The sequence below is a fragment of the Coturnix japonica genome, chromosome 3 (genome assembly GCF_001577835.2).
Source record: "Coturnix japonica isolate 7356 chromosome 3, Coturnix japonica 2.1, whole genome shotgun sequence".
NCBI classification, from domain to species: Eukaryota; Metazoa; Chordata; class Aves; order Galliformes; family Phasianidae; genus Coturnix; species Coturnix japonica.
Window position 1 is genome coordinate 98,741,010 of NC_029518.1, and position 16,400 is coordinate 98,757,409.

Sequence of the window (16,400 nt, forward strand, 5' to 3'; positions counted from 1 at the left end):
AAGTATATTTTCCAGCTGCTCGAAACAGAGGGAGGAATTCACAGACCCTGAATCCTACTGCCTGTGTGTTGTGCAGTAGGGCATCCAGCATTGCTATGAAGGTAACAAGTGATAGGGAATCCATCACTTCCTTGGCTATTTCATGAAAACCAATTTTCAGCACAAGTTTGTGACCTCTCTCTGTTTGGTTCGTGTCTACTGGTTTGAATACAGAATCTTCTAGATTGAAATCTTTTGAAGTTTAATTGTATGGATATGGCCAGACTGTGACGGTTGTCCTGAAGACAATGGTCTTGAATCTACCTAGGCAGATTAATAAAAGTTAACAATCTGGAGTCAAAGCTGTAATACCAGCTTCTCTCATTTATTTTTAAGTGAAGATGGGATTAATATTTTTTCCTTTTCTATCCAAATTTTAAGTGCATAGTCAAGCTAGGCTTCCTCCATTAGAGATAGGTTAAGCAACCAGTTTAAATATATGCCTGACCTCTCAATATAAAAAATCAGATACTTATGCAAAGCTGTGCTTTCCTTTTGGGGATGAGTGAAAGGCAGATTGAAGACAGGTCAGAAAATGCTGTGATAACAATAAAAAAACAAGCAAAGGTAAACCAGTAAATGTCCCTCTCTTCAGCATGCCTTTCCATAGACCATGGTGCAGTGGTTTTTATTCTGTTCTGGTGAATGAAGGATTGTTTAATTATTTTGTTTTCCTTTTTATTTTCAAATCTTAGGAAATCTTAAATGAGAATTTTGCTCGCTCATTTTTCAGGTCCAATTATCTTGGCATACTTCCAGCAGTTTATTCATCAAGAGTCCATTTTCACTAATATGCTCTCTGCTGACCATTCCTAATTTTCTGTGCAGTTTTATTACTTGTTTTACACTGTATATGAATTGTCAAAGGCTCAGCGCCTTGATAACTGCTTAGTTTAGCTGACTGTAATGATGCCCCAGGATAGTTCATTAATATATGTGTAAAATGTGTATTGACAAAAATGTGTGAAAAATGAATGGCTTTGGATAGGGACAGTAATGGAACTCATCTTCTTGCCCTTTCTTGTCTAGTCCAAGACTTTAGATGCAGAAATTGAGTTTCACAGGGTGTTGAAATCATTTGTGTATGCCACCAGTACAAGGGCTTGTGTTGTCACAGGTACCAAGACATAACTATTAATTACTGCCAGGCAGCTGTTCTTTTCACGGTTTCATGCATTTATGGACAAGAGTATCTAAGGAATTTGAGTGGGGATGGAAGATATGACACATGCTCTGTCTGGAATAGTGAACAGAGCCTAGGCAGGATGACTTATTTACTTCAAAAGAGGATTAATCTTGTGTGGGAGAAACTGAACTCAGCCCAGAGGTTCACAGAATCACAAAATGGTTAAGGTTGGGAGGGATATCTCAGTATCACTTAGTTCAACCACCCTTCTCAGAGCAGCACCATCTTGGATATGTTGCTCAGAGATGTATTCAGTCAACTTTGAAGAATATTTAAGGATTTCCACAACTTTTCTGGGAAACCTGGTCCAGAGTTTCAATACATTTACAGAGAAGAAAGGTTTTCTTGTTTTTTTAATGGAATTTCCTGCATTTCAGTTTTTGCTCATCACCTCCTTTCCTGTCACTGGATACAAATGAACAGTCTGGTTTTGTCTTGTTTATTCCTCCTCACTCTGTGGTGTTCATATACATTGCTAAGATAGATCCACAGGACCTATGGGAAGCCCGTGCTCCAGAAGTGAGAGATGGACACCAACCAGAGTCTTCCTGGGCTGCTGAATTGGCAGCTGTTGACTGTGTGACTGAACCAAAACAGTACTTCATGTGCCACTATATTACTCTTTATATAAACTATACTGCAGCTGTACACTCACTGAAAGAATGTATTTATTACTGTTTCAAGCATCTTTGGGTATTCAAGATACATACAAGAAATGGATGGATCTGGTGAAGGAGCTTTAAGAGACTTGTCCCACTCTAGAAACAAGAGAAAGAAGGATAGACAAGTATGTATAAAATGTTGCTAGGTGGTTATATGTGGGTGAGTGAATCATGCCACCAGTATATTTGTTGGAATAAAATGACCACCCGCTTTTTCCTGAGTTGTGTAGGTATTTTCTGAGGGAGAGAGATCCTGAATGAGCAGAACTTTGTCCCACAGTTCAGTGCAATGCCAGTGATACCTTCTCCAAAAGCGGGCTGCTTTGAGTTACTTTAGAAGCTGCATTTATGCATCACTAATTCAAATAAATTTCCAACAAAACTATCAACAGAAAACCCAGATCATAAACCAACAATTTATGTCTTGAAGTCCTTTAAGGCCTGAAGTTATTTCTTATTTCTTGGCCATGTCTTTTCAACAGCAAGGTGAATGCAAATACCAGTTAAGAAACCAGACACTGTTAGATTTGGCTTCTAGTGCCTATACAGAAACAGAACTGTATTTTTTAGCAAGATATAAACGAACACAACCTCTCTAACAGAAGTGGGAGTTGCGTTGTTGAACATGTCCAAACGTTATCATATATCCTTCCTCAATTCTTCTATTTCAGTATATTCAGAATTTTTCAGAGTGGATCCCTCACTTCACATTGTCAGTTAGAAGGCAAATTTATACAAGCTCTCCATATGTAGTTTACATATAAAATCTGGTAGAGATGGATTACTTTTTCTTGTTGTTCTTTTTGCTTTTCATCTTCTTTGATGTTTCAGTGTCTACAAATTAGAGGCTATTGTTGCACATTGACATGTACTTTGGCACTGTACTTCTGCAAATCTCAGTGGGATTTTCTTTTTCTTTTTTAAATGGAGTGAGTGGAAAAAATTTACACACCAAAGTGAAGAAAGGTGGCCGAGCCAACCTTTCATGTGATTATATTTAAAATACTGATGAATTTGCCACTGTTGTATTTCCTCTGAGTTTGGATAAGAGTGTATACAGAACTGATCAGAAGAATTCAGTATCGCACCAGGGAAGCTGTATTTCCTAGAAGATTAAGTAGTAATATTAATTAGTGAGAGTTCATTTGACAGGGAACAGAGGTGGAGGTTGGATAAATTGAGTTCTAACATGTAGGAGCTGCCTTCCAAATCATTTCCTTTTCCACCTGAAATCTTTCTGAAGTCTTTACCACTGCAGCTTTGCACTTGGTATGTCATTGTCTAGAATGACTCACAAAGTCATCCTTACAAGAACTGAAACAACACAGAAAGAAGGGCTGTCATCAGGTTCTTAAACAATTTTGAAAGATTATGTCTAGGAAACTGCTTTAAAATCTCTTTTATTTTTTTACTTTTTTTTTCCCCCCCAGTAAAACTCCATTTCTTTTTGAAAACTTGGATAAACAGCTAGAGTTCCTTCACATCAAACCTGCAGAAGGATGCTAATTATACCTAAAGACATATTTTTGATTCTCATTGTTTCTTCCTGGGAAAAGTCAAACCCTGTACATTGTAATAGTGCTGACCATTAACTCAGGCCATTGGCTGAAGTAGGACTTGGAATTCAACTGCTATAAGCTTGCAAGAAGAAGGTTAAATAACTACTTTGAGGCTGTAGACAAATGGATTTGATTGATCCAGGCTTTCTATATTTGTTTCTGTGTAGATGGAGATGGACAATGATTCCTGTCACTTTTCTACTGTGGGCAATTGAGAAAGAATAATCTAATGTAAATCAGCCAGTTGAGTTTGGATTCCTGTATTAGGACAGAACAAACTGCCTTGCGTTATATCTTTCTTTCATACACCAAGAATAAAATTGGGTTAACAGGTTCTAGGGGAGATAAATACTTAAGACTCAAAATTATTTGAGGTAGTCTGTGTATAGTTTTAGTCTCTGTATATGTATATATATTTCCATAATATAGAAATAATGTCATTGGTGTTCCTTTACTTTTATGTCTTACGTAGGTAGATCTTATGTCTAGGTCTTGTAGTGTAGAAGTGAAGATTATCCAGAGATGGAAGTTACTTTCAAGTGCAAGACAAATTAGAGTTAAATCAACATAGATTTTATTGCCGTGAAATGTTCAGTCAAATGTGGTCATTATTTTCATAAACTCATGTAAAACGGGTAGCTTGTATTGCAAATAGAAATATAAAAGGCCATGTTTTTCACCACTGAACTGTAAATTAAGTTAGAGTAAGTGGAAAGAAAGGAAAACAAATAATAAAACAAAAAAGCCAGTTCCTAAACCAATAAATAGGACATTGTTGGTGACCAAGTGTGCACTCACATTTAAATACAATCACAACGGCTGCTGTACAGAACAGAATTAATAACATAAAATAAAGAAAATTGAAGAAAAGGAATAAAAGAAAATAATAAAAAATTAGACTTTTTAGATGACCTTCACTTGGCAAAGGAAATTGCCATTGTTTTCCTCTCTCCCTCATTCCCCCCACACAGTTGTACTTAAAGTCCTGTTGAACCTGTAATGTGGGCAGAGGCAGACGATATCTTTACAGTTAGAGTTCCTATGTAGTTATATTTGTTTATCTTTGCCTTGTGTGGCAGTCTTATGTCTTCTATTACCACCGTATTGGTTTTTTTTTTCTTTTTTTTTTTTTTCTATTGTCCACAAAAATGAAGATTTGAGCAGCAGAACGTTGTCTCCAAAAGCTAAAGGAAAGTCAAATGGCAATGGAAGTCATCAGCAGCTCTTTCGGATACCTAGGATATCTAAGACAAAAAATGCTTTCTGGTATTAGGAAACAAACAAACAAACAAAGCAAAAGGCAGTTAAAGAAATTAGCTCTTCGGACATTAAAGCAGCCCCTCTTCAGACTTGCTGTAAAATGGTGAGTAGCAGATGTACCACTGAATCACATTCAACAGAAGAGTTGAGCTGAGGAAATACACAGAGGTCTCGGATTTGGAGGGACTGTATATTGCACCTGCTTAGTAGCAGATTTTTAGTTGTTTTTAGGAACAGATAAAGAGAAGCTTCAAAGGGCAGATTCCTTCCTGATTTGGAGAGGGGAAGTCTTTTCCCAACAGTTACTGGAGATTATATTTTAAAGAAATGTGAATGAAAGATCTGAATTCACCCCTTGTGCCAGTTTTCCAAGGCAACAGAATGACACCTGGAAAGAATTAAGGTTTAGGATGGCAGCATGAAGGACAGAACCCTTGGCAGAGTTCAGCTGTCAGTTGTACGTTGCTGCTTGTCTCCCTTTCACAAGACACTAAATACTGCACCAGTCCTCATCACCTGTGTAGAATTCTCCCTTAGCTACACATCTCTACCATTTCATAGTATTAACTGAAGTCTTTGTGAACAGAAATCCAGTTCTTAGGATAGAGGTTGGAGGTGAGAACTTCACTCATAGCTCTGCCAGAGACTTACCTTCAAAACTTAGTCAATGCACAATCTCATTGTGCCCACCTTACTGACAATAAATAACATCTTACTCTATAAAGACTGGTTAATCAGCGTGATTACTTCATGTTTAAGTTGTTAATATATCCAAGTAGCAGTGGCTGGTCTTTGTCACACAGCTGTAGTACTCAATGCATTTTATGGTCATGGTGGGAAAAAAGCAATATATACAAAGCTGGGAAAAAGCCTGAAGTACCACATGACCCAAATACTCAGACAGCTCTTGAGAGAGGGATCTAAGCATTTCTAGGCTTCCAAAATTGTAATGACTCATAGGTGTGGACATTTTTTTGTATTTAGATGTTTTTGACCAGTGTGGAATAAGCAATTCCATCACCTCACAAAGGAAGAACTTCTTTTTGTCAGGTAAGGTTTATTTCAAAGTCAAAGAGGTACAAATACACTTGAATTTGTTACCAGTGAGCACTCAGTAACTTCAAACCATGCCTGTCCTTCAGGCTGATCTAATTCATGAGTGTGTTTTGAGATGGGGATATTTCCACAGAGACGAAGTCTTAGAAATGGGTAAAAAAACCACCAAAAATCAAAAACAAAAATAACAAAACCATGGGAACAGTGTTCATGGATGTGTGGAAAATGGATGAGAACTTAGGCTAAGATGTTAACCAGAAGCTCAGTGAGTTAATCAGTTAAAACCACGCTGGAATATTCAATTTTGAAAGCCAAAGGCTTTCTGGTGTCAAACTATTCCAATAGATAATTCAGCAGAAGAAGGAATAACAAATATTTTTTCTTTCAATAAAATTAACTACCAATAAAAATAGCAAAGCCTGTGAATGACAATAAACATTGCAGTTAACTTTTTAAAAAGGATTATTATTATTTTTTTTAATATGGTGAGATTCCAAAGGAAAAACAGGAAAAATGGAGATGCAGACTCAAATAGAATCTTAATGGTAAGAATTTCTAGGAGTTCAATCAACTTGAACCAGATCTGTACTGAAACCTTCCCAAAAATCCACAGAGGTCATTAAGGCTTAAACTGAAAGTTCAGGGTCTTTAAGAACATCCAGGTTTGTTCATATTTATAGATCAAGTGATCATAAAGATGAAAAAAGTTGTTGCCAGCAGAGCAAGGGCTCATAAGGATTCTGCAACTACAAAAGGTGCAGCTCCTTAAATAAACTACTGTTGGAACGTTGGATCACATCCCAAACAGGTGTATATTTAAAACAATTCTGTATACATGTTATTCAAATATCAGGCATGGTTGTATTAAGTCGCATGGTTGTAATAAGTCGTTGCTTTCTTAACACTTTTACAGAATAGTCTACACAGTCATTTCCCCACCTCCAGAAGACCGATATTTTACCAAGAAACATGAAAAGGGTTTTCAAACACTTTTTTGTTCTCTCCTCCCTCCACCAAAAATTTTGAATTGATTCACATCTTGAAGTAGAGAACCACAATTAAATCACTTCACAGTACATTTTCATGCGGTAAACCTGCAAAAGTCACACAGCCAAATATTTAATTTTTTCCCCTTTTTTCTTTCTCCCCTTCAGTTTGGACAATAGAAAATAATTTTCCTTTTCACTTTTAATCAGTGGTTACTTATGCCCACACACAAGTATTTCATGGAGATGTATGTATTTCCCTCATTTCCCTGCATACAGGGAGCCTAGATAGATGGCATTAAAGTAGATACCTAAGCTATATATATGAGCAAAGACAAATCTTGAGCAAAAGTAAAGGAATGCTTTGTTTTGTTTCAGATTTCAACACAGAAGGAAATAGGGACTCAGCTAGATTTAGCATGCTTTCTCACCTTGATGGCAATCTTCTTATTGATATCAAAAAGGACGATATCATACCATAAACATTTTGTTTTCTTCCATACATTTGAAGGGTGAGACTGATCAAGTTAATCATCTGGTTCCCTACATCATAGATGTAAATACCTTTGGAGAGTTTTTATAGTCTCTAAGTCAATAAAACTAAAGCAGGTCATGAACAGTTTTGTGTGTCTTAACTAGCACTAGAAAAGTATAATGAATATGAATGCTTTTAGTCCTGTCCTCCTACATATCTAGTTGAAAAAAAAAGACACACTTTCAGGGCATGATTATTTTGAGATGGGATGAACTGTACTGTTAAGCGCCTTTCCCTCTCTTCTGATTACAGGGAGCAGAGGGTGACTAGCCCAGTAGTAACCATATGCAGTACGAAAAAACACTATTAAATTCCAGTTATTATCAGTGGAGAAAGGCGTGAACTTCCAGATGACCCCTTCTATCTGTCTTAGAAACTTGGTGCGCAGGTTGGGTGGCCACCTATACATCTCCAGTGCTGTCTTAGGGGGTCCTCCAGCTCCTCTTCCAGGAGTCCCAATCTCCTACATGTATTCTGTTATTTCTACCAAAATTGTGGCTTCCTTAGATACCCTAAAGTATCTCAAATGACTCTAAACACTTACATGAGGAAAATTATATTCATTTTCCTGCTGTAGAAAGAGATGAATTATGTTTGGGAAGAAATAAACTGGTTCTGCTGCTTTTAGGTAGGGTTTACTTGGTCAGCGTAACCCCATGCTATGGCATGAAAAATCCTTCCTAATTTTCTCAATAAAATAATATCAGAGAAACAAGAAAAGGAACTGAATGAATGTCTGTAGCTGCAAAAAGGCTGTGGACTCGAAGAGGCTTAGTTCAAACTATGTCTCCAATGTTCCTTTGTGAGGATGTGTGCTGAGTGGTGAAGAAATATTTCTGATGTACATTAGTAAGGTCATTAATCACGTAACTGCTGTGGACCATGCCAATCTGACATATATGTCATTTTGGTATTACTTTAGAGACTTTTATTTTAATGTAAATAAGCGGATTCTGTTAGACCTCTGCACCTCAGCTGGATTTCAGAAGACAGTAAAGCAGCAGGAACAAGCTGTTGGAGAAAAGAAAGTATCATAAAATGAAGGCAACACAAAAGAAGACTCCGATCGCCTGCATTGATCCTGTTGAATAGAGACCTGGGTACGGCAGACTGCGGCACTGTGGGGCCAGGGACTGAGAAGACAGAGAACAGAAGCCCATATAGTCTTTTAATCTGAAGTTCACAGGGGATCAGGGCTCTTGATGAAACTATTGAGGTGTGCTGTTTTTCATTTAGTCTGCCATATTCTGCTCACAGGAGATGCTTCAGTTGCTGCTTGAATAGCCAGGACAGATTCCTAACGGGTTCTGGCCTCATTTCAGTGCAGCTTTATTATACATTCCCATGTGGGGGAGACACAACCCCCAGCACCGAACAGTTCATCTGTCCCACGACCTGTGGATTCCTCTCTTGACAGGTTTCCATAATGTCTTCCCAATGGTGAGTGGATCAGGCATGAACCAGAGGAAGCCCTTCTTCCAATCTATCCAGCATGCAAGCAAAGCCAGAATGCTGGAACTGCATGTCCCACAGCTGACGTGCTGGCCCTAACTGTGCTGCCAGAGAAGAAAGTGCTTCATGTTAGCCTGCAACAAACGCCATGTGCCACCCCAGCCAAGTCCAGAAGTGCTTATAAAAAACAGTGTAAGTGTATCATTCAGAACAATCAAATACTACATGCACGAAAAGTAGTTTAGAGCAACATAAATCTTAAAAAAAGTGACAATTTCATCACACAATTACTGTACACTGCTGTTCTTAGGGTTGAATACGTTCCTCTCTCTTTTTCTCTCTGTTTTAATCTTTCTCTTTTTTCTTCCCTTTTTAAAATTTTTATTATTTTTTTGGGGGGGTCTTGTTTTGTTTTGTTTTGTTTTGTTTCTGTTTGCTTTTTCTTTCTTTCCCCCCTTGTTTTTCTTTCTTTTTTTTCCCCCTTTTTTTTTGGATTTGGTCCACTGGAGATAAATCGCCCTCAATGATATATATATTTAAAAAAAATATCAGCAGCAAGACTCTCTTGAAATAGATTCTGTTTGATGTAGCTAGTCTGTCTTTTCTGTTTTGCCCTCTTTCACAGCAGCCTCTGAAGTTTTCCGTAGGGGGGCTTTCTCCGAGTTGGCGTGTCCTTGGCCGGATTCCGCTGCTCCTCCGTTTTTGTGCGATGTGTGCTTTTCCAAGTAGTTCAGCATTTCACTGAGAACAGTTTGGAAAGTGCTTAGGGCAGCACATATTGCAGGAGTTCCGAAACCGTGAGTGATCAAACTGTAGATGGGAAAGAGAAAGAAAAAAGAAGTGCATGCATGCACGTAAATATATATACAACTACATACATAGAAGTGTTTGCAGTATGCATCTTTTAGACTGAAAATCGAGACTTACTCCCTAAACTATTTATTACCTGTGAGAGAAACAGAAAATAAAAGCAGAGCAGTGAGAGCAGACTGCATACAGCTTCAAAGGTTGCTTTTGGTAGGAGCATCACTTCTGAAGCACTGTGGGACAGATTTGTGGATTGCAGATTGACACAGTATTGTTGACTTCAAAGCCAAGAAGGGATCCATGCCCTAGGCTGCCCATCACTGCTACTTTTCCAGTCCTAGAAGGTTTGGTTCCTGTTTCCTTAGGTGAACAAAGCCAAGTCTGTGTGGCTTATTCACAGGTCAGACTTGTAAACAACAAGCACAGATTATTATGATTATTTACTGAATGTGGCTCTGAACAGCCTGGTCTGGTGGCTGGTGACACTGCACATAGCAGGAGGGTTGAATCTAGATGATAACTGTGGTCCTTTTCAATCCAGGCCATTCTATGATTCTATGATGATTCTATGTTTCCATGTGGAGGTATGTATTGTTGCATACACAGTAGGAAATTAAGCAGTGCCAGGGCAACTGGCATCATTTGGTAATGACTGTGCTTGCTAAGCTCTCTGAGCATCCAACAGTGTGGAATCCAAAGCTGCCTTTGAGAATAACTCTTGGCCCAAACAATGCCCAGGAAATACTTCACCTAGAACTAGTTCAGTCAGGCTAAATACACAGACAAATCATCATAGAATCATATAATGACTCGTGTTGGAAGGAGACCTCAAGGATCATCAAGCTCCAACCCTCCTGCTGCATGTAGGGCCACCAGCATCCATATCTAAGACTAGATCAGGGTCAATGAGTTGCAAAAATAACGAGTTTGCAACACTCTTGCCTTGGTGGTGTTGAATTTCTTAGGGTGGATTTAGCTTATTGCACCTGTAGTCCAAATAAGGTGTTTTCTTCAGATAACAGTTTGTTCTTCATGTTTCCTGCACTGCAAAGTACCTGAATTTCAGTAGTGCTTTTCACATAACAGTTACTGAAAAGAAGCCTTAATGGAGTTGCCAAGCAGTCTTATAATGGTTAAATCTCATCTAAGTTTAAGGATGCATTTCAGTGCACATATAGATACATATTGCATTTAGGCACCCGGCTTGTCTTCTACCTGCTGATCCAGAAATGTTTCTGTTGTCCACAGTTTCTGTGCCAGTCATCAGCTCTTCAAGGATTTTGAGATGTCAGAAATGGCACCAAAGATCAGTTTTTAAGCAACGGACTCCATTTCTGTCTGTCCAAATTATGTTTGTGTAGTGTAAGCTGTTCACATAAGGCCCATCTGGTACTAGACACCTTAAGATGGGTAACTAAATTCTTTTCATTCTTATAATAAATAATTTTGATTAGTTCTAGGTGGAAGAATGTGAATAAAAACAGAAGCAAAAGAAACCCAAAGCAAATAAACATAATCCTTCCAAATGTCTTTCTTTCATTTAAACATATAAGTGGAAAACTACTTCAAATACTGAAATATCATTGCATCCTATGCTAGTTAAGGTCTTATCCCCTGTGTAACTCAAGTTGTCTGACGCACCATGACAGTCAACTCCGATCTAACGCACAGAGCCATGCATAGGTCAGAAACAGGAACAATTCACTACAATGGGAATTCCTCTCCTCCATATTTTGGCTTTTCAATCTTTAAAGCTGTTTCAGAAAATAGAGAAAAAAAACAGTGGTCTGGGGAAAAGTGGTTATACAAGACATGGATGATTGCCAAGATGTTGAGCATATCAAAAACAAGCATGGGAAAGACTCTGAGATGTCTTTCATTGTGATCTTCCTGTCTCTGCTGAATGTGGGAACCTTGTTTGCTGGGAATGCCAGTATCCTGAGAAAGATACCAAGCTTAAGGAAGTCCTAACCAAAAGGAGGGTCCAGTGTGGAACTCTGTTTCAGATAGGGAACTGCCCAGTCTTTTGTGAAGGATTTTCTGAAAGCAATTAAAAGAATAGCTCAGTTTTGGAATGTTTATCCACCAGTCTTTCAGTCCATTTTCAGATCAGGAAGCTATGTTTATCCCTGGTTAGTACTGAGAGGAAAATGATAACAAAATATTTACGAGGACTATTTCATGGACATCAAGTAATGATACCACATGACTCTTGAAGTTTGGACTTACAGTAATATCCAAACCTTTTAACGAAAATGGATTTCATTTCAGGATCATTTTTTTTGTTTTGTTATTATTATATACTTTTTTTTTTTTTTTTTTGGAGAAATGTCTGGCATATTAAGAAAAGAAATCATCATAATTGTCTTCTCTGTTTAATGTTTGCAAGGCCAATACCAGCTTTAACATACATATAAGAGTATTTTAGCCCTTTCAAGTCCAAGATTTCAATCAGGTGATTTCAAGATTTTGTGTTGGAATTTATCTTCATTTTTATTCTTTGCAAGTCCAAAGAAATGAAAACGTGAAGGAACTCACATTATCAGAAAGCAAGAAAAATGAAGTCAAAATATATCAGTACTAGCTGTAATATCTAACGATTTTTGCATTGCTTGTGTGGTCTTCTGAGCCACATTTTGGGGAACTGACTAAACCAAGAAATACATAAAATATTTATGAACTTTTGTGCAAAATAAACCAGTTATCTGTATAAAAAGTACCTACAATCATTCATTTCCAGTAGATAGGAATACTAAGTTTAACAAAGGATTGACTAGAAAAGAATTCTCTTGGCCTTTTTGTCTTTGAACATTTCCGCTCTTGAGCAAAAGGAATAGTGCTGTGTTCATATAATAGCTCAATATGCCCTGAAGAGTGAAATGGGAATACTGCAGTGAAAACTTAGAGAGAAAAAATCCATAGGGCTAAGAATGAGGGTAGAAAATGTTCTCAAATGCTGAACAAGTCTGCAGTAAACATCAGAATGGGACAAAACCTGATATTTAGGTGTGTAAGCAAAGGTGTCAACTTGTAGCTGTATCCAACTACAGAGCCTAAACTCCGTTTACAATCAAATTGACTTAACTCAGTTTCCTACACGGAAGAGTCTTCATTGATTTGAGATGCCCTATGGCACCTGAGTCATTCACGTGGAATTGGTAGACAAGATACAGAATTTAAGTTCACCTTGCTTCTAGGTATTCAGAGGCCAGACACTTTTATGGTTTCTTTTATGCATCTTTACATGTTGGTAGCAGATGCCAGTGGTTAGGCAACTGAGCTGAGCCCTGGGGCTTTACTCAATATATTCAGAGATGTCTGGAGTCTGGCACTTGAAAAAGAGACGTCTCCTTTATGAGAAGCTACTCCATCGATTCTGGGTGCACCATGAAGCTGAGTAAGAATCTGTTTTTGGTGCCACATCAGATGCCTTATGGTAACAAGATCTTTGTGTCAAGCAAGCACACAACGCAGAGCATATACAGAATAGCACCATTTAAAAGAAGCAATAAACTGATGGTACATGCCATAATATCTGAAAAGAAGTTGTGTGCCACTGTTTCCTGAGCTATATCTTTTCATAGACAGTTAAGTCTTTGTCTACCTGAGAATCTTTAGCATACAGCTGATACAGAGATCCCATGATATCGGTATTTCAGTCTGAGCAGAATCTTGGATGTGTTTGAAAACTAATGCTTATAGGAAAAGGATTTTATGGGATAAGTTATGGGTTTATCTCCTTTATAAATCCACTTTACGATATCATGGTATTTCTTATTAAAACTAAACAAAACAAGAGAAACTCAACAACCTTGAAATAGCACTGAAGTCTAATAATAACCCAAGTTTTGATTCCTGTTGCATGTATTCTTCTCCACAGATGGAGTTATGCAAAACTTACTAAATTTCCCATGATGCTTGTTGAAAGAAACTATTTTATGGAAAATTTCTGACCAGCTCTCCATGTTATACTCCTGTGAGGGTACATTCTTTTGGCCCCACTTTAATTAATGCACACAGAAAGGGAAAAAGACACTATCTGCTATTTTATCTTACATTTCTATCAGTAATTCCCACTACTCTAATTTTGGTGAGCTTTGTTTATCTGCAAGTCTTTGAAAAATCTAAGAAAGTTGGATAATACCCCTTTGCTGATGAAAGTAAGTTTCAATCTAGGGAGAAAATCTGATTTTACATTTAAATCCCAGGCAAAACAGGCAGCAGACTAATGGCAAAGTATTAAGATGTTTCCTGAAAGTCATATTTAATTGTGTGAGGTTTAGACTGACTGAGCTCCCAGTTCATTTTTGGTGTGCTTCCCACCTACAAAGAGAACTGCTTTCATTATATGACTTTCATTTGTGTTTAAGATCCTAAAATTAAACACAACGGTTTCATAATGGAATCATCTGGGTATTCGCAGCTTTCTAGTACACTTCATTGCAACTCCTATAAGTGAGAAACCTTATTGTTCTAAAAGATAAGGCTAAAATGTCTGATTTGGGTACTGCTCACAGAGAGATTCAGACAGAAGGCATCGAATATCAGGCCAACATATTATAAATCCTTATGCTTAAGGACATCCAGATCTCCCTGCAATCCTGCCTGGTGCTACGATGCAATTATGTCTGCTCATGTTTTAAAGATGGCCTTACTTAAAAATGAAAAGATCCAGCTCTGCCTGAAGGCTTGGGTTCTCATTTGGCACCTACCTCAAGGACTCCTCCATACCCTAGGCTGGTGAGACTTCGACTTGTGGCAAAAGAAACAGATTCTCTCTCTGTGGGGGAGCAAGAGGCCATCTGCACTGAATGTTTACAGCCTCATTTAAAATAAGTAAATACTTTAAAACAATAAAGAAAAAGCAAGCTCAAACTCATCGTTTGAAATTTCCCACAATTTTAAATGTGAAGAACCACTTCAAATTTAACAATGCACGGCAGATAACAAGTAGTGAAATCTGATAACATTTTGGATGTCTGTAAAGGAAATGGAAAAAGATTCAACTCTTACTGATACAAATAGCTTATTAAGTTAGAGATGTCTTACTGATTTCTACTTATTGCAAGGTCTCCCTTATGAGGGTTGCCCAGAGAGCTAAATTGCAATAACTTCACTTCAGAAGGTCAGTGTTCCTAACTATGACACGTTAGACTGATAATTGAGATGAACACTGACCAGCATGTGCTACAGGGATAAACAGTCTATAAGATCAGAGAGGACAATATGATACAAAAAGCTGCCTTGAGGTGTAGGTTCTCATGCGTATTTTCCAGTCATAACCAAATAAGTATACTAAGGACATGCTCTCCTAACCACATGGTTAAATCCTTTATTGCATTTAAAAGTAGGGAAAAACTGAGAGATTAGCAATAAAAATTATGCTCTCTGTTCCCAAAGTATTCAATTTCAGCTCTGCAGATTTTGGATCTCAAGGATGATTTTCCAGGATTTTAGGAGAATTGCCGAGGGAATGGCTCAGAAATACCCAGGACTGCATCTATAAAATGTTTTCAAGAAACAAACCAAAGATTAAGCCACTGAACTACGGTGCACGTGGCACTTGTAGAAGCCCTTGGTTGTTTGTCAGTAAATATTTCCAGCACAGCATATCATATCTCCCAAATAAAACACTGGATAACCCCATGACTTGCTAGTTTTCACTGGGATAAAGAAAAAAATAAAGTAAAATACAGGCTTCTGCCTTGTGGATGAAAAGTAGCCTTGCTGCCCATTACTTCTTGATGAGCCAAATACACCAGTGAAATCAAAGAAAGATTCAAGGTGACTGGTTAACTTGGAGAAAGTATACTCACCTTCCTCCCACAGGAAGGTTCCTTTAATTTCTGCTTTCACTTAGTCAGTGATCATATCTTTGCCTCACAACAAAGCAAAGAAGCAAATGAGTTTCAGCCAACTTTCTATGACGTGTAGACTTATATAGTGGAGCAGACAACATAGCTGAGAAGCCCTTCTGCTCTTCTAAGATGAGAAAAACTGGAGAGCTAAGCATTCTAAACACAGTGATATCAAAGCAACATTATATCCCAGTAATTTAGGAATGTGGAGGTATCAATTCTTTTCCTGGGAATCAGGAGGAAGTGTTGAAAAATGCCTAATCCTCACAGTTTTTAATCTTTGATGAATGCACGTTTCCCCCTTCCTTGGTAAGTAAGGAACTTATATGTTAATGAAGGGAAAGAAAACATATTCTCATCAGATCTCTTAATTCCATACATAATAGCTTTAAAGGAATCATAGAATCATTTAGGTTGGAAAAGATGTTAAAGATAATCTAGTCCAACTGTCAAACTACCCTACCAAATCCCACCACTAAACCAAGTTCCTTAGCGCCACATCTACTTCTCTTAAACTTCCAAGGATAGAGACTCCAACTCTTCCCTGGGCAGCCTGTTCCAATGGCTCACTCTCTGTGAAGAATTACTATAAGGAGATTCATTGTCAAATGATTTGTCTGTCGTAGTAATTCATCCTCTACACACACACACACAGACAAAAGTCTCAACCCTTTCAAATGGATTTTGGTTATGGACAGAGCAGGAGATGACAGAATACCTGCTAAGAAAAGGAACAAGGTGATGTTAAAGGTTCCTTCCAACCCAAACCATTCTATGATTCTGTGGCTATGATTCTAAGACTGAAGACAGAATCCCCGGAAAGAGAATACTGGAAAAATACAAAAGCAAGGAACTCTAATGCCTTCAGCAAACGTTAAACCAAGTACAAGAAGGAACAAAATGAAAAAATAAAGGAATAGGGTTAGGGTTAGGGTTAGGGTTAGGGTTAGGGTTAGGGTTAGGGTTAGGGTTAGGGTTAGGGTTAGGGTTAGGGTTAGGG

General features: G+C 37.9%; 1 protein-coding gene across 5 annotated transcripts in view; it reads right to left on the bottom strand.

The window, feature by feature from the left end:
• Positions 1 to 9,138: 9,138 nt before the first annotated feature.
• Positions 9,139 to 16,400, bottom strand: part of TFAP2D (transcription factor AP-2 delta) — a 49,935-nt gene continuing 42,673 nt past the window's right edge. For all 5 annotated transcript variants that reach the window (XM_015859874.2, XM_015859877.2, XM_015859876.2 and 2 more), the window contains one exon: positions 9,139 to 9,545. In XM_015859874.2, coding sequence (XP_015715360.1) covers positions 9,326 to 9,545 — 220 coding nt within the window. In that variant the 3' untranslated portion in view covers positions 9,139 to 9,325. The remainder of the gene's footprint in view (positions 9,546 to 16,400) is intronic.